Genomic DNA, 19,616 nt, shown 5'->3' with positions numbered 1-19,616 from the left:
AGCAACATGGCATTAACCACTGCACTTTATAAAACTCATATTCTGCTAGGCTCTGTCGTTGTGGTTACCGAGGATACAAGCATTTGTTAAATACCTCAAACATTAAATGTAAATGTGGCCATCTTGCACATATGTCTCTCAGTCTGAGGGCCGAATGCATCAGCGCGTCGCCGCCCAGCAATTTCATCATTTCACCACCTCAAATAAAGCTGGGATAATTACTTTACCAACACATAATCCACCACAGATTGGAGATTACCTGCTTAAAACTGTAATTGACATACATAATCCAGCAGATTAGTCAGACTCAGCATTGTAATCTGTTTACGTCCTGTTACTTTTTGGTTTCCTTTTACCTCGTAAACCAAATAAGTGGCGATTTTGTTCCGTAACATGTACGACTTTTATCTGGAGTGAACGTTCCTCCACTTATTTAATTATAAATAATCCGCTTTCATGTGGCAGAGTTCTGCATTGAGTCCCTGAGCGACCGCACACACACACACACACACACACACACACACACACACACACACACCAAGCAGGAGGCACCACAAGCCTGACATTGTTTTTTCATAGATAAGAACAGGATGAAATAGCCAACAAACTGTGAGCAGGGAGGAGCGTCAGCACTCAGAGTCTTTAGACAAGACAGACTCACCCACTTTCAAAAAATATGACGTTAAAAAAATGCTTGAAGGTTTAGTCGAGTCATGGTAACCCCCCCTTAAAAACACCGCATTCCATCTGGGGTGCAATTTGAATCGCCTTATTGTCGTTGCCTCCACCCGTTACCCTTTCGTTTTTTTTTTTATGCGTGTAAACGACGTTTTTATCAATTTGTTTTGCTTTCCCTTCAGCTGTACAAGCGCTCGCCAGCTTTTTCCCCAAAAACACATCACAGCGCTATTTTGTTTTATTCGGATTCCACTAATTCCATTACATCTGTTCCAACCCTGAGCCCAGACCTCAAACGTTCAATTAACCAAAGTCGTCCGCTCTATTAAAATCTGTGAATGTGGCAGCTTCCAGGCTAATGAAACGCACAGATCCGGGAAGATAGTGCGTTCAAATGTCTCTGGAGATGAGAGGCTTATTCTTTGCTCCAACAGATGGATTATGTATAAATATACTGTGTGGATAATAAGTGTCACTGTTACATATCGTGGAAGGGAGGGTTTCCGCTACCTGCTGTCTCACCTTTATTCCTGTCTCAAGGTGTCTCGTCACTCATGAGAGGTGAGAGATTGGTGCCGGCGGCAGGTGAAGACGCTGTCATGTTGCTCTGGTGAACTCGGGCGGATTAAACAAAGCAAATATCGCTTTAACTTTGAGATTTGAGTCAAAAATACCTTTTTCAGAATCACATCCCCAGACCAAAAGCTATAAGTTGAATTTTTTTTTTTTTTTTTTTGGTGTGATGTCGATAATAAAATGCAAAGTAAAAACTAAACACATTGTGCAGATGATGAGTGATGAAGCTGACGTTGTTCCTCTCTTTCTTCACTTTTCCATCCCTCCTTATTCCCTCTTTTTCTTCATTCCTCTTCATTCCTTTTTTCCTTTTCTTGTATCTTATTCTTTCCTCTGTCCTCTCTTCCTTCCCTTCCTCCCACTGTCTTTCCTTCCACCCTTCACTTCATTTCTCTTCTCCTCCTTTTCCTCCTCTATCCCTCCTTTCCCTCCCCCCCTCCAGTGGGTCCTCACATCGGCCGGTACTGTGGCCAGACGTCGCCGGGGCGGGTGATCTCCTACACCGGCATCCTGTCCATGACCATCACCACCGACAACGCCATCGCCAAGGAGGGATTCTCCGCCAACTACACCGTCCGAGAGAGGAGCCTCCCTCCGGGACACACAGACGAAGGTGAGGATTAGGATTATTAGCAGAGAGAGTGAGGGAGGGAGGGGGGGGCTCACAGCAGGAAGGTCTCTTTTCTGTGTTGCATGTTTTTGTCTGTTTTCCTTCCAGCTCCTCTGATTATCGCCTTCACTCTAAATCCATTCACAGGCAGATTAGAGACTCTAACTTCTGATTATAGCATGAATACTTGCATCTGATTGGCTGGAGGGTGTCAATTAAAACCACATATGGGGACACCTCAAACATAACTTTTACAGGAATACTAACAACGTTTTGGGCAAAATACCCTTTTTCCGACTTACCCAGATGTTTGACACCATTTTCACCTCTGGACGTCCAGTGGTTCGGTTCCTATGGGTAGCATTTCCTGTTAGCTTAGCATAAAGACCTGAAGTCTATGGGAGCCGTTAGCATAGCTCCCTCAAAGTGAAAAAATAAACCTCACAGCAACTCTGAAGTGTGGATTTGAAATACACATACTGCATAATACTTGTACCTGCATTATACAAATACTCGTACTTGAGTAGAAATTTCTGGTACTCTTTGAAAAGTAGATTTTTTGTTTTATTTTCAGAGTATATTGCTTCCTTAATGAATGCTAATAATTGCAATAATGCACTCAGAAGTGTCCTGATGTAGGGAATTAACTGAGGTGGAGGCAAAAAAACACAACCTCTCAGAACCCCTTGGAGTGCATTATTACTTACATGTGAAATATGACTTTAATATCTAAAATGAATGAATAGGAAGCAGGGCGCTGAAGGGAGGCCGCCCTCTGACTCCGCTTTGACCCGGGTGTCCTGAACCCCTACCGGCACCGAGTCTGGTAACAGGCCCTGACCTCCGACCTCCCTGCTGGAAGGGAAGTTTCTCCTTGAGGGACTGACAGAGCACAACGTAAAAATGAATCTGTCTCCGTGGATTTGGAGAATTTTTCACTTTGCCGCGGCACGGGCACGACCGCGGCGCTTTTTAATTGCAGACAGAAGGTGTGATGAAAGAGGAAGGAAAAGGCACGGCATCCCGCCTTGTTCTCCTACAGGCCTAAATTAGGAAGCGCTTACCGCCGTTAACAATCGAATTTAACTGAAAAGAGCCCTCCGGTTCAATATGAACAAACGGATGCAAACATATTTCTGCTGCCTCTATCCAATCCAATCCAATCCACTTTATTTATATAGCACATTTCGAAAACATAAAAAAAGTTTATCAAAGTGCTGCACAGGAATTTACAATAAAAGACACAATGGTTAAGAAAATGAGGATTAAAATGAGGATACAGATAATAGAGGAAAAAGACAGGTTTAAAAAGAAGATAGGAGTCATACAACAGATAAAAAAAAAAAAAAAAAACTATCAAACATTTAAATGGTTTGTTTTAGCGTGTTTGAGTCTTGCATGCTTTTCTGTGATTGACATTTCACTTGATACCGCTCGTCTAAATGATCCTGATGCAGCCCGCCCCGCCCCGCCCCTCCGGTATTCCCTGCAGGATAAAACCAACACTAGCAATGGTATGCAACCGCCATTTGGTGTCCATGTCACCGCAGAACGAGTTCAATTTAATCTAATCTCACCGTCTAATCTCGAACTCGGTCGTGAATCTAAACAGTGATCGTGGCTGTGGTCGTCAGCTGGCCTAGTTTTTATAAGTCTTATCTCCGTTTCTGTGAGGCGCGCTTGAAACAAACTCATTAGTCCGATTTTGCACGGCATCACGATATCATCTCGGGACGGCGAGGTGATAATTCTGGGGGTTCGGCTCTTTTTGATGTCGTTGTTTTTTTTTGCTCCTGTTTGTGTCCACACTTTCTTTAAAAACCCATTTGTCTGCATTAGTTCAATGTTTGGCCCCTGTGGAATCCCCAAAGAGATTTCAGCTATGCAGGGCCGTTTGTTTCTTGCACCCTGACCTCCACTCTGATGACCTCTGTTTAGGAATGTGTGTGTGTGTGTGTGTGTGTGTGTGTGAGACCTTAAGCCTATTGCTGGAGCATCTGCCACTGCTAAGGATAACAGATGGGAAATAAACACGAAACTACGCCTCGCTCTTTTAAAATGACTTTTAAATGCTCAGGATGCAACAACTGTTAATATATTTTGGTCATCAGGGTAAAATGATGAGCTTCTCCTCCTTAATCTAAGCTCGTTTATGCTGTACGCTTGGCGGCTATAAACACGGAAAATTAATGAAAATTTGTTTTGACTAGAAAAAAAAAAGCAGGCTCCAAGGCGCTCTTCAAAAATAAGTTAACAAGCCTTCAATACACTGGCAAGTTCAATGAAATAAATGAACTAGTGAAGAAAAACTTTAAAACCTCCATGGGACTCATCGTGTTTCAGCGTGAAACTTTGTGTTAATTAGGCGCTCACAATGTTTACATGCACAGAAGAAACCAGAGTCCTGCACTATATATATAAAAAAAAAAACAACAACAACTTTTACTTAAGTTATTAAATCTCAACATTTAGTCTTGAAATCTTGTGTTTCTCAAAGTAAGTGATACAAATCTGCCAATGAGAGGTAGGAATCAACTTGTTTCCACAATTTTTTTGAATTAAGTGTCATTTTCTTGATTTGTCTTATCCTCCTTGTTTCAACAGATTTAAAATCCTGAAACAAGTGAAACTGTAATATGGAACCAGGTGGGATTATCTCATCCCAAACAGGATTTTTAACACTCATTAAGACACTAAATGACTTTTGAAAATGGAGATTTCTGAAGTGTGCTTTTCAAAATCTGACAGGGCCTTCAACACGAATTATGGTTTCTGCTTCCCGTGGCATTTCAGAAATCAGATAAACGCCACATGAGGTGAACAACCGGATTACTAACAGTGTGTGTAAATGCACCGACTGTACTACACACTCTGCACGTTGTAATTAGGAATGTGTTCCTGTGATCCCACACACACACACACACACACATTTCACCAGAGGGGTCAAAGAGCCTATTTTTACCAGTGAAGCCTCCTGCTTTTTCACACCTTGTTGTGACCTCTTGTTGGAAAGGACAGGGGGAAGTGGGGCGTATATGGGGCGTGAGTGTGTGTGTTACTGTGTGTGTGTGTGTGTGTGTGTGTGTGTGTGTGCAAATCTCACCGCAGGCGTCAAAAATACCACATATACCTTTCCTCTTAATGTGTTTGTGCAAGAGTGTTTGCATGTGCACGCGTGATCACATGCATATAAGCTTTTGCGGGTTCGTTAGCATGTGACGTTGATGATGAGCGCTCAAGACAACATGATATTAAATACATGGAACATACATGTATGGGGTATGTGTGTGTGTGTGTGTGTGTGTGTGCAAGAGAGAATGAGAGAGCAAGAGAGAGCGAGAGATTGTTGAGAGCAGTGGTGCTGTTAGACAATGCTCTAATTATCTTAGCTTTGAAAACACACACACACACACACACACACACTTACACACAAAGTGGTCTCACACAGTGTGGAGAAATGACTGCTCATGTCTGCAGACCCCCAGCTAAGCGCGGCAGATTGAATTGAAGCCACCCGCTGAACCGAATCCCATCGTCTTTTCTACAATATTTACGAGCGCGGCGCGTCGGCGACTGTTGCTCTGAGCGCCTTTTAAAGTGCCTTTTTTCCACTGGAAGTCGCGAGTCACGATGAAACGGCGTCTGGAGAGCCCTCTCGCTTCCTTAATTTCAAGTATATCCTGTTGAAACAGGATGTTGAGGCAGGGGGACACGCATCTTTCAAAACACACAGAGGCAGCTTTCAAAAGTGTAAACCCACAGGGGATCAGTTATGGAGAGAAGTGCATGTTTTTATTTGATGACGGGGGGGCGTGATGTTTTTTTACTGGTTGAAATTTGTGTTCACACCTCCTGGTCCAGCATGACATCATCATATTTTAGTATCAAAATACCAAAACAAAAACGAAATTGAGTATTTTCATTGGCATCTGTCGTTGCAAAGGTGCATATTGTGGCGTGGAAAAGTAGAATCAACCAAAAAGTCATTTCACATTTCATTGTGACATTAAAATGTAAACATAGAAACGGCATTTCTGTTCCAGCAGGATGGATTGGCTCTCTTGCCTCCCCCCGCTGACAGCAACGCAGGAATCAAACTCAGATCTGAAAAACCTCCTGCGGTGAATTTATGGTTTTCTCCGTGTCTGTCCTGGCCGTCAGGAAAAGGCCTCCAGCCGGGTCTTTGATCAGCTGAACCGTCGACGGGGCGTCAGTTTAAGCCTCTTCTCTGCGTTTTGGACGGAGAGACAGAGAGACCGGGTTGAAGTTTGTGAAGTTTCTGCCGTGAGGGAGAGACAGGGAGCTCGCCTCATGAATAGAGATGAGAAAAAAAAAAGTTTTTGGAGATGAGAGTCGAGAGGCAAAACAAACAAATGTAGTGGGAGCGGTTTGATCTGTGGGACGATGAATATTCCACTGAAGTCAGAGCCATATATTAGATAGATAGATAGATAGATAGATAGATTCCTTTATTGTCATTTCGACATGACATCAGAGATGCACTGTGAAATGAAAAAACGATGCATTGGTCACAGTAAAAAGATGGATAAAACACCATAAAAAGTAAAGGAATAAAAAGAACAGGGATAAAAGAATCAGAGAGAGGCAGTATAAATATGAAGAGTTCATTTGCAAAAACAGATAAAAGCCATAATTAAAATGAATACAGCTTTTTCATTGATACTGCTTGGAGTACACACACACACATATATACACACACACACACACACAAAGCATGATTTAGGATAATAAACATTATGCCAGGCTAAATAAACATATAAAAAATAGAAATAAATATAAAGTAAATTTTAAGTTTAAGTTTGAAAAGGTTTAATAAATTCAAATGGAGATATCTGTTTTTGCAAATGAACTCTTCATATATAAATATATAAATATGTATGTACAAAAACATATTCGTTTCCCGGCCAGTGTTTGCCCTTAAAAATCGGATCTGCTCTCATCCATCTCATCCACCTTTGATGCGATGGTTCCGATGCCGTTTGATTGATTACATCGTTACTAATCAATACTGCACTTGTTGGGAAAGGGGGGAAAAGGGAAAGCTTTCACCGGAATCGATTTTGATGCAATGCTTTCCTCTGATTCCACGTAAGTAGACACAAAAGTGTGTAGTGTTTCGCCTAAAAAATAGACTTTAGTGAAGAATAGCAAAGAAAAATACAACTTCACAATAAAATACATCAGACAAAAACACATAAACATACAACATACAACAGGAAGGAGCGATTAAGACTCACTTATCGTCCTCTTGTTGATCTCTTCAGGTACACACACAGGTACACAAGCACACCTTGGACGTGTCTCCTCAATAGCACGAGTGGATTTTCGTCTCAAAATATGCAGCCATACGTCGCCGACAACTCGTGTTTTGCCTTCACGATTCTCCTGGACAAATATATTCTGCAGGATTGGTGGACAGGGAAATGAAAACCCAAAAATGTCTCCATCCAGTGAAACCAGAGCTTCAAGGACATTGATAAGCAACAGCAACAGTCCTGAACCTCTGCAGCTTTATTATGGTGATTAGCACTTTTGAGCATGCAAAATCAATGCAAAACTACGTATTGTACCTTTACAGTACACAGTACAGAATGTGCCAGATATTTTCGGCATCAAAACAATTTCCAGCATCTGCCAACATGTGTAAATGTGCATGCATATGTACCATATATCCATATATACACATGCAAATGTGTACGTTAATACCATTACACGCGTATGTATATCACTGTAGACGTACATACATGCATGAAACAGAGCATGTTCATAATGTATACAAGGACAGACATCCACATACATACATGTACCTGTGTTGCACAACAAATACAGTACTTGAGCACTGCAATTAAAGCAACATCAGGACTTGGTTTCAGTAAAATTCGGTAAAATGCTCACGGGAAATTCACACGTTACAGCAGCATCATCAATAAAAAAAAAAAAAAAAAAAAAAAAAATTACCATTAAAATTAAAAGTATATACAATAGAGACTAAATATGCAAAATATATACTCTAAAGACAATGAGGGCTAAGTATATACAATAAAGTAGCCTAAGAATATGAGATCTCACTTCGACCAGTTTCATTAAGGAAGAGTTTGTCGTGTTGTTAGTTACAGGGTTTTAGGGAAGAGTTTTAGTGTTAAATGTTCCAAATGATATTTTAGATGCTTTTCCACCCTGCCCAGAGTAAAAGTCTGGTGGGAGACACTGGATGCTTTCGTCTGATCAGCACAAAATATTGATTATTGACGGCCGTGTGGCGATGCTGCGAGCCCACTTTCTCGGTAAATTATTTTTGGCCACGATGCTGTGTGTGTGTTTTAAAGGGTTTAAGTTTGAGTCACTGTGGCAGACCCGGTGTCTCCACACAGCCCTCCTACACACACACACACACACACACACATACACACACACAGACACTAGCTCAAACACAAACAAAAACAAAGACACACACTTTTCCCTTTGTCCCCTCCCTCTTCCTTCCCCAGGACCCCTGCTGTTCCTTACGGGATGCTGAAGCCCCAGAGTTGACCCTGCTTGTGTGTGTGTGTGTGTGTGTGTGTGTGTGTGTGTGTGTGTGTGTGATCACTCGATTGTATACATATCATTGCATTTGCGTGAAAGCCCTGTAATCTCCAAAATGCCATAATTTGAGGAACTAAGAAAAACAGACTTGGGTTTTATCTGGACTTCCGTGTATTTTGAAGTTTATCCAACAGGATCTGAAAGCGTTTCAGAAGCACCAGAGCCTGTTGAAGTCTCTCAGCCCACAGAGGAGCATGTAATCCTTAAATTGAAGGTGAAGCATTATAATCGTAACAACTGGAGTTACTAGTTTCCACAGAACAAAGGACGTATGAGCCAGCATGGATTTGTAGTGTGTCTATTTATATTTGTGTGCACGTGTACACACACACACACACACACACACACACACACACACACACACACACACACACAGCACAGGGCAGCAAGGTGATCTAGCAATTTGAGAAATCGTCCCGTCGCTGAAAGTTTCACCGGCTGCGTCCCCGCAGCGGCCGTGTTTCCCGTCAAAGTGCCCTTGAGCAAGACACTGAACCTGTTCAATTATTCCAAGGCCTCTTTTCCATGATACATGATAATCTACTCTACTCAGCTCGGCTCTACCCGCTATATTTGGTTTTCCATCATGCAAAAGTTTGGGATAGCATCTGGTACCGGATACAGACAGCTGATTGGTCTGCAGCGAAGCCCTGCCGGTCGCTGCCGACAACCAGGAAATACAAAAACCGAGGCTCACAAAACCTGTGTCACAGTTGATAATCTATTCATGGAAAAAAAAAAAAAATAAATAAAAATCAGCTAATCTTTTAGTCTTAGTTACACTAATGTTGTTCATGTGAAGCAGCCATTTTAAGCTGGTCTTGTTAATTTAAAAAAAAAATAAAATTCATGTGGGGCTCTGGTGGAGCAGCGAGGAAAAACTAGTCAACACGCCCAAAAGCGTCACTGTATGAGGGCATTATGTGCACTGGAAATTAAAATCCAGACAAATAACCGGTACCAAAACCGAGTAGAGCAGATACTATGTAATGCACCCTTTCCTTTTCACACAGCCTCTCTGATCCAGAAGTATTTTTTTTCCTGCAGTGTCACTGCGTGCAGCTGAATTCAAACAGGAGTGGCATCACTACATACATTCTACAGTCTTCAGACTCAAGATTCAGTCAAATTCACTGGTATTTTCCGGCAGTATGAAGGCGTGGACACAAACTGTAGGATTACTGCGGCGTAATGTGTTTTCATATTTACATGAGAACCAATCACAGCAGACTCAGTCGACATGAAATTATACTTTGAAGACGGATATAGCGTACATTTGCTGTTTTGTGCAGGAAAAATCTTAGGAAATTGGTCAAATTTGAAAATTAGGAGAAATCAGAAGAGCACTTGACTGACACTGTTCATGGACCGCCATCTTTTCCTCTCTTCTATGTTCTTTGTCCACATATCTGGATATGTCTTTTGCGCCTCTCCCTCTCCTCTTACACAGCATTGTTATGACAGAAACGTGTGTGTGTGTGTGTGTGTGTGTGTGTGTGTGTGTGTGAAAAGTGAGAATCATGACCGCACATGTTGACCTGATGATGTGCCTGAATGTGAACACTGAAGAATCTGAAACTAAAGACTGTCAGATAAAAGGGAAAATCTAAATCTAAATGTGTGTGTGTGTGTGTGTGTGTGTGTGTGTGTGTGTGTGGTAATGTGTGTGTTGGGCAGCGACCCCATGCAGACACTCAGCACCGAGCGAGTGTCAGCAAACAGAGTCTCAACAGTGCGACTGCAGGAGGCGTCTGAAGTCGAGTATTGGCCGCTGTGATTGGCAGTAGGGAGTAAAGCAGGCTGCTTACATGTGTAGTGTGTGAGTGACACGGCGAGCGGCGCGCTGCTCACCGCTCTCCGCCTCAGTCGCAGTGAAAATGAAGCGTTTCATTCCGCTCAGGCCGGCGGCCGCGACGTGAGGTTTCCTCACACAGCCGCTTCTCTCTGATTCGGCCTCACATTTGAAATCCCCGTTGTGGAGCTCCATGATAAATTCAGTCATTAGCGGCGATGTGGTGGAGGGCAAACACACCTCCACTCAGTTCACCCAGCTAATTATCTGTGAAATAGAGTTTATCCACCTTTTTAAATTCGTATTACAGGGGCAATAAGTAAGACTTTTACTGTCCCATAGCACATTTCCAGCTGCTCCGTAATGGAGGATGATGCTGTGAGCCAACATTCGCCGTCACAACAGAAAAAAAATCACCTTCTTGTCAACCTGAAATAGCAAATGACAAAGCAGTTTTGTGATTCCAGTGTGTAGCACGCTGATATACAGTATGACCTCCTAACCTGACATTTCTGCTCTAATTAGCTCGTTTACTCATACCTCACTTGTTTAGTTTATTTTATTTTCAGCACCTTAACTGTTTATTTATTAGAAGTGGTGATTCCATGGGGCCGAATCAAGTCGGACAGTTGCCGAATCCCAGTACCGGGCGTCGGGTTCTGCCACTTGAGCCGTGTCCCAATTCAGGGTCTGCATCCTTCGAAGTCCGGGTCCTTCGGAGGACCCGGACTTCAACCGAAGCATCCTCCCCCGTCAACTAACGGCAACGAAATGGGACGGTCTAGCCTTCGGAGTATTTCCTGGTTGCGTAACCGCCGTTACTGCCGTTTCCATGACAACAAACCGCGGAGACCGAAATATAACGTTTCTTTCTGTCAGACAAGACAGAACAGGGGTTTTGGTTTAACATATATGGCATTGGATGTTCAAATGAGTAAAAAACGAATATTTTTAATGTGAAATCTGAACTTTTCTCCGACTGAGCAGCAGCACGCAAAGCATTTTGGGATACGGGAGGCCGAGAAGGCTAGTCGCGGTGCAGCCTTCGAATCGGCTACCAACGGCTGAAAAGGAGGCCGCATTTGAAGTGCGCATTTGAAGGATCCTTCGGCTTTGGATGAATTGGGACAGGCCTTCGCACAGTGTTGTGACGTAACTGGCCTTCAAATGCGGACTTCGGAGGATGCAGACCCTGAATTGGGACACAGCTATGGTTTTCCTGGTTCCATGGTTTCAAGCTTACCCTGTGCCATACCACCTACTATCTGTATTTTTCATTTTTCATATTTATTATTTTCATCGGTATATCTTACATTTCTTACATTTCAACACTTAAACATCTCATATTCTTAGGTTAGTTTATTGTATATACTTAGCCCTTATTGTCTTTAGTGTGTATATTTCGTATATTTAGTCTCTATTGTATATACTTTCAATTTTAATTTTTAATTTTGTTTTATGTTTTTTATTGATGATGCTGCTGTAATGTGTGAATTTCCCAGTTTGGGATCAATAAAGTATATCTATCTATCTATCTATCTATCAATTGTGAAATGTGACTTTATCATTTGCGTCAGTCACAGGCCACCATAACCATAAGGGGATGAGAGGGGATGGCAGATAATTGGTTAACAATAAAAGGGCACAAACTACCTAATGCCCCTTTAATTCATATTTATTATTCGCTATGTTAAATATCATATGCTTAAGCAATATCACACAAGAAGGAGTGCTGATATTCAGTGTAACAGCACAACCTCGAGTGTGATAGTGCTTCTATACAACTATTGTACGAACAATGCCCCTTTTCAAATAACAGTAATAAGTCACAACAGGTTGTGATCGACTCATTTAATCATTTTCAGCCCCGCCAATACAAGCTGCTCCGTCAGAAATCAAGCGATTAAATTGAACAGTTTTCCGACCACAAGCTTTCCACTGTAGTATCCGCTCATGCGACCGTCTTGCCTCCAGAAACTGCGTGGAAAGCAGCTTCCTGGGTCATAACCAAAACCAAACCCACAGCCCGGGAGGCAGCGCTGCCAGTTTTTTATGCCGGGGGGGATAATGGAAAAATGAAGAGAGAGACACCGCCATCCTCCCTCATGTCGCACTCCAATTATTTTCAGAAACATGTCCATCTGTGTGGCAGTGCGGTGCAAAGATATGATTAATGTTACAAAGTAGAACCCAGGTGTTGATGCAATTTATTACTGAACACAAGTGAAGCAGAATGATCCATAATAGGTTTGCTGTTATACTGTATATCACTGTTCAGTAACTGTTGGTTAAAATGCTATATTGCAGTAAACAGTGACAGAGTGATCTGTGTAACCTGATGTTGGAAAACAAATCAGTCGTGTATTAATACAATTATGCAAAAACGTTTTTTATATTGGTGATTGTTCCTATTAGCTTGATCACTGACATGATAACATTGTTTACCCATCTTTTTATTTACTAAGCACATCTCGAACCCAGCCAGCTGTCTGTCATCATGTTGGTGGTTTTGAGTCAGTGCTGTGTCTGAACCTGTGTGTGTGTGTGTGTGTGTGTGTTTGACAGACTTTGCCTGCATGGAGCCGCTGGGCATGGAGTCGGGGGAGATTTCCTCGGAGCAGATCAGCGCCTCGTCCCAGTACAACTCCAACTGGTCACCGGAGCGCTCGCGTCTCAACTACCGGGAGAACGGCTGGACCCCGTCAGACGACACCGTCAGGGAGTGGATTCAGGTGATTTCATGCTTTTTTTTTTTTTTTTTTTACCAGTACATGTCCACACAGAGAACAAAAATCCTCATCTTATCAAGTATTTCAGCCTCAAATTCTATAAATCGTCCCATTAGGACAAGGGAAAATATCTACTAGTGGGGAAAGATAACATAATACAGGAGAAGTAAAAAACTATTTAGATGGCATATATTTAAAAGCAAAGATTGTAAAGTTCTTTACAGGAGGACACAAAACAAGAATGGTTGAAGATGCATAAGCGAGATATAAAAATCAAAAGCATTAGCATCAGAAAAGGTGTCAAAAACACTAAAACATGCTCTTTGAAGTGCTGAAGTGATATCTAGGCGTTATTTGATATAGAACGTATAATAACGCTAGGCATATAATTTAATTTCAAATATTTTGGAATTAAATCAACATTTCTCCTTTTTTGGAGGGGTTAATAATCAAAAGCAGGTGAACGTCACTGGATGTCATTCTGCAAAAAAAGTGAAATAAGATAAAGGAAAACATAAAAAATGCTTTGGAGATACTTTTCTGGGATAAATGCAGTTCAGCTTATTAAAAAAAATCTATAAACAGGTCACAGTCATTTTAGCTGATGGTGTAATATATTCTGAGATACTGCTACTTACTCGTAGAGAATCCTATAAGGAATGGAAAAACTGAAGTTATCTCATGTTCGGCCTTCATTTGTGAGTCTGATCTCAGAATGAAATCAGGCTCATTCCCCCACAGACAAAAAAAAAAAAAAAAAAAAAAAAAAAACTCGCCTGTACCTCTGCGGTCGCTCTCACATCTGGTCTGAATATGTGTTCATTCGTTTGTGGCACTTCTCTGCACGTTATGGGGACACCAGAATGAGAAAGAAAAAAACAGAAAAACAACAACAACAAGCCAACATGCATTATTTATTGAAACCTTCACCATCGCTGGAATCCTTATCTTCATCGTGAAGTCTTACACAGCACACCGCCTGCAGTCATGCAAACGCTAAACAGGCTGACCCGATGTTTAACGCATAAAATACTTTTTTAAACGAGTGTGTTTTGTGCACGAAACAGTGTCGAGTGTTAGAGAGAAGACACGCAGGAAACTGGCTGCTGGTTCGTGCTCAGATACACTGTTTTAGACTGTGCATTTTAGAGTTTTTTTCTCACAGTTTATATAATTCTGCAGCGTTTATCCCTTTACTTCAGCTTGTTTATTTGGACAGGGCAGGACAATGCTATTTAACCTCTTCACCGCACGAATACCACCTCTCCACCGAGCTTGTTGTTTTTTTAACCCCGGTGTAAAGAAGCTGACGGCGCTGTTGACGTGAGCAGAGGAGCCGTACGTGTCTGTCAGCTCCGGGTCAACCGGTGTCACAGTCCTCCAACAAGGATTTTCTCCGATAATCGGCCCCAGATGATGATGACGATTTATACTTTATTGTCCGCCAGGGCTGAAGTGTTGCATCAACAGCAGCTCCACGTGTAAGAGCATGTAACAAAAAAGAAATTAGAACAAGAGGCAAAAAAACACATTTACATGACATGACAGTCACCGAGGACGATATTCAGTGCAGATATCAAGGCGCTTCGATTGACTGACACACAAAAGAGGCGTTTCAGTTAAAACATGGGACCCTGTATTGATGGTAGCTGCACCTACGCTATGTACAGAAGTCAGAGCCCCGTATATCATAATGCATAGGCTAAAAGTTACACGGAGGTTAAGATTGGCTGCTTAATAAATGTAGAACATGTCCTGTGTCACTGTGCATTTGCGGGTCTCAAAGCAGCAGGTGACCCATTTACACCTCCGCTGATTGAAGCCGAAGCCGATAATTACCTGGGTCTGCTGCACGGTGCAGAGCAGAGCACGGGACTGAAATGTTGGTTAACCCTTTCACCCCGGGATCAGATGGAAGAGGGGTTTTCTGTCGGTGTAAAAGAGGGAATGAACACCTGAATATCTAAGTCACCGACCTTTTTTTTTTTTTTCATTTCTGCTTTAGTGGAGAGCATCCAAAGGGCCTGGGCTGCATTCGACCCCAGGCTGCTGCAGCTTAGGGTTAGTGATAAGTTGTACACTTTCTACACAGTGAGCCACCGGGACACTGACACTGACAATTCTTCATGCTTCTGAAGCCTCATATCACAAAATGAACCGAGGGCAAAGTGCAGTCGGGGCTGAAGCTCGTATTCAGGTGTTTCCTCACGTCTCCTTCGCTGGTATGAACAGCAGGGATGGTTCATTTTGGCAGAGAGCGTAGACAGATTCATCATGCTTAGCTGACATTACAAGGACTGAAATCAGATTTGTTTGCTGCAAAAATCTCCAACCTGGTAGGATTTGAAACTCTGTCCAGTAAACAAGCTGCTTGAACAAGCCCTGGCTGGCTTCTAATTGGGCAGTGTGACTCTAAACGAATCAAATACCACAAAAAAATGCGACAAATTCAGCTTTTTCCACGATGATTCAGACCAAGGAAAGCAAACTGTAGGTGTGATGGCAGCCTCAGATAAGCCCGCTGTCTTCACCAGTGAAGTTTGGGGTCCGGGGCCGTTCCCATTGTGCTGGACAGGAACTCATAGAGGAAGATTCACAATGCCCCTGGCGGTGAGAACAGGCCCCCGCTTCCTTCCTGTGGCAGCCGAAACAGGAAGTCGGCAGGAAGAGAGTCTCGGCACTACATTAGCAGTGTCTCTCTCTCTGAGACGGTCTATTGTCTGTCTGGGGACTTCTTTAGCTACCGAGCCGCAGCACGGCCCTCTGGGATATAACCAAATGAGACACAGGGCTTTAATAGAGGTTAATGGGTTAATTTACCTGAAATTCATTCAATACGGCTGAAATCCAGAGTCAGAGTCCGTCTGCAAAAGTGGGTGTAAGTCACTGACCATGCTTTGGATACATTAACATAATTTGTATCAGTTTTGTGCTATCAGTCATTTTTGCAAGAGCCGTGTGAGAAAAGTGTTTCTTTAAATGGTTGATGTTTCACTCCGGAGTGAAACTCTTAATGCCCGAGCGAAAGATGAAAGAAGCTAAATGGACGCACGTTTGATGCGAAATTGCTTTTCCAACCCAGCTGGGGGAAGGATGTCTTTACTGTATGATGTATTATGCATGGACATATCAGAACTATCTTCACTTTCATATGTGTGTACTGTGCATGCAGTGGATGTCAGAAATCAGCGCATCCTTTCAAGTTTTATAGCTTTTAATGCCTCGAGGCCCTTGAATTGAAAATCCATTAAACCAGAGGTCTTCTGCTCTCACTTGGATGTAGTAACCAGAAAAATGAGACAAAAAACTCCGTCCTCACATGTCATCGAGGCTCATATTCGGTCTTAAAATCTTGTTTTTATTCAAACAAGGTAAAAAAAACACCATCATTTCCAATGATAATCAACTGGTTTCCTGACTTTTCTTGAATCAAGTGTCATTTTCTTGATCCTAGTGGGCTGATATGCCTTATTCTGCCTCGTTTCAACATATTTTTACTTGTTCTGAGAAAAAAAATCCTGAAAAAAGTGAAACTGCATTGGAAACAAGTTGGATTACCTCATCCCACTGGCAGATTTTTCACTTTTTGAAGAAAAACAAGACTGAATATGTGTTGTATGTACATGTAATGAGTATTTTTTTTGCAGTGCACCAGTGTAGGGACGGTGCATTTGGTACTTTTGTATAAATAAGTAAGTGAGTGAGTAAAGTTTATTTATATAGCACCCTCTAACAGACAGAGAAGAGCACACTGAGATTAGTCACCAACAGAGGTCACACACACATTCGTTTGCCTTCCCCCGCCCAGTTTCTGCTCTCCAGTCACAGGATTTGCACTAACAACCTCCCAGCCGCTGTTGCTCTCGTGTTACAGCAGCCCAGTCGGGTTTGTGTGGACAAATTTCTCCGTGTGTCTCTCCCTCTTGTCCAAGCAAAGCTTTGTTGGCAGTCGCCCCCAAAAGCAACAGCGGGCCATCCCCCTGCCACTTTGATTTATGGCCTCAGAAGCAGTGCTACTGCTCGCCCTCAACTTGGTGAGGCGTTTGAGTTATGACTGGTGGTTTTTGTGAAGAGAATTTTCCATTTTATTTGATTAAGTGTGGTGCGCGGCCCATTCTGCACAGCGTGCTTTGCCCACGGCTTTCCATTCATCTTACTTCAGAAGAAAATTATGATTTAGTTAATTCATGCATGCCTGCCTCCCCTACTACAAACACTTCTATTATTCATTTGAAGGCATTTATATTTTATTGATACTATTTTCAGGTTACTATTCATAATGTCGTTGGGGTGATTTTAGCCAGTGGCAATTTGGATGGTGGGAGACAGTGAGCTTATTATCTAGCTATTATGATGAATCTGTAATCATGTTTTGCTCTGTGGTGAGTCATTTCATCATCGTGCGTCATTTGTAATGAATTGAAATACCATCATATTTTTAAACCCAATTTCACTCAAGCAGGGATGCAAAGATTTTGAAACACCATGCCCAAGTGACAGAACTATTACTTTGATTAACTATTTAAACTGGGTGAAAAAAAAAGAAAGAAAAAAAGACCAGTATAAAACTTGACTTAAATATAACCAAATGTGGCTCAGAGCAAGCGTTTCTGTTTTATTAATTATTTTTTTAAGATCAAACAAGCTTATTTTAATTAAAATAATTTGCAAATGAACAGAATAAAGTTGAGATATAAGAGTAGAGCGTGAATCAGCACGATTAGGAGCGTTTAAAGTTTTGTTCTGTAAGAGCTGTGATTTAAAATGTTGTGAGATTCAGTTTTTGCCTTTACTTAAGATAAAATAACGACCTGAAAACCTGCTCACGAAAGTACAAGCACACACACACAAAATGAAGCGGGTCGGCTGACATGCTATTGAAAGCCGTGATGTAAGCTCAGGAAGGGCTTCCTTCCCCTTCCAAGTTGAAGTATTTATAGCCGCCCTGCCGCCTGAAAAGCAGCGTTTGTCTTCAGGATCTCTTTGACGCCACCAGGAAGAGCTCCGCGGCCCCTGCATCTGGAGAACACATTTTCAGGGCCGTGTGCGAGTAGAGCGTCTTGTCGAGGCTGAAAAACAAAAGATCCTCCAGAGACTGTCATCCATCCAGATGAGACAGTGTGAGGAATGCCACAGTGAACCTCCAGACCCGGGAAAAGTCAATAACACAAATCAGACGCCCAAAACTTTAGCTAAGACCGGGAATTTTACTATTATATCACGCTGGAAGTTGTAGCAAAAGCGCTCAAATTTGTCTGTCGCTGTGTATTAATTATCAGTCGAGTTTCCTCATCAAAGGCAGAAAAGCAGTGAAAGGCAATGAGACGTGGATTTTGGTATTCATCACAGAAAACAATGCCCTAAATCCAAATAGATCCAATTAGCACATATCTCTGTTTGGAGGAACATCTTGAGACGGTTAAAAGGAGCGTTTTTCATGGAGAAAACAATCCCCCGTATCCCTCGATGATGATGTGTTTTTGACATTGTGGAGTGGTGTTTAACAGTTTTCAGGGGCCCGTCGGTCATGAAAGCCGCTCAGCAGACAAAACGCTTGACAATCCAAGTGAAAAACCCCTGTCAGTCATGTGGTTTCTCCGCATGTTCGTGGGTCAGAACTGACCACACGGAGGCAGTTTCACTTTCCAGGGCTTTCCTTAGCGACTGCTCCTGTGTTCATTAGCGGAAGAAAAAAAGTTTAGGTTATTTTTTCTCTGCGGTTTAAATTGTTCATATTTCTATTTTTTATATATTCCTTGTTCATAGTGTATATATTGCTTGCTGCTATTTATCATCTGTTTATACGGTAAATTTGCACATTGCCCACATCTATGCACATTGTATACATCTATGCACACGGTTTTTTGTACATTGGGTACTTAGATCTCTAGTGTCATCTTTTATTCTTTATTTTTTATTTATTTAATCTTGTAATCTGTGGATACTGTTGAAAACTGTGAATTTCCTTCGGGATGAATAAAGTATCTATCTATCTATCTATCAGGAAAAAAAAATGCATGCTCTAGTGCAGTGAAACAGTAAAATCCAAGATGAGAATGAGGTCATTGAGGCACTAAAGTCATTCTTCTCCTCTCACTGTAAAATAATAATAATAAAAAAAACTCAAAATCCCCCACCACTGATATCCTGTTTTTGCAGGAAGTAGCAATGTTTTTTTTTTCTTATTTAGTCACGCGCTGACTCAATATGTGCCCCTGTCCTGCATTCTTTCATTCATTAAAAATCCCTGAGTGTGACTCACCTATGAATGCAGGTGCTGCCAAGTGTTGAGTAATTAGAAGATGGAACAACAATTAGCCTCCGCCGTTTGATGGAGGAAGTCTGCAGAACGGGGCTCTGGCCGGCCGCTGCAGATGACACGGCACGGCTGAGACTTCTGGCTGCGGGATTAAGTCCCGAGGCTTTTCCTGTTTTAAGTGTCAGCGACCCCGTTTCGCTCAAACTCTGGAAACAGTCTGTTTTCTCCATCTGAAACAGCTCAAGTCAAGTCCAGTCAGGTTTGTGTCTTCACACGCAGGAGGAACGTGGAGTCTCTCACGGCTAAACCAGAGGAAATAAAGAAGAGCAACTCTGAGATCTGTGTGAAACCAAAATGAGATCATAG

At 42.1% G+C, this 19,616-nt stretch overlaps 1 protein-coding gene across 2 annotated transcripts in view; it reads left to right on the top strand.

Moving 5' to 3' along the window:
- LOC115375258 (neuropilin-1a-like) overlaps positions 1-19,616 on the top strand; it is a 101,530-nt gene that overhangs the window by 44,129 nt on the left and 37,785 nt on the right. For both annotated transcript variants that reach the window (XR_003929697.1, XM_030074667.1), the window contains exons 5-6: positions 1,697-1,867; positions 12,828-12,994. Coding sequence is in view for 1 of the 2 variants with exons in the window: in XM_030074667.1 (XP_029930527.1) it covers positions 1,697-1,867; positions 12,828-12,994 (338 nt within the window). In the remaining variant the exon portion in view is untranslated. The remainder of the gene's footprint in view (positions 1-1,696; positions 1,868-12,827; positions 12,995-19,616) is intronic.

Source organism: Myripristis murdjan, chromosome 17 (genome assembly GCF_902150065.1).
Source record: "Myripristis murdjan chromosome 17, fMyrMur1.1, whole genome shotgun sequence".
Classification (NCBI taxonomy): domain Eukaryota; kingdom Metazoa; phylum Chordata; class Actinopteri; order Holocentriformes; family Holocentridae; genus Myripristis; species Myripristis murdjan.
This window is presented reverse-complemented; position numbering and strand designations above follow the sequence as displayed.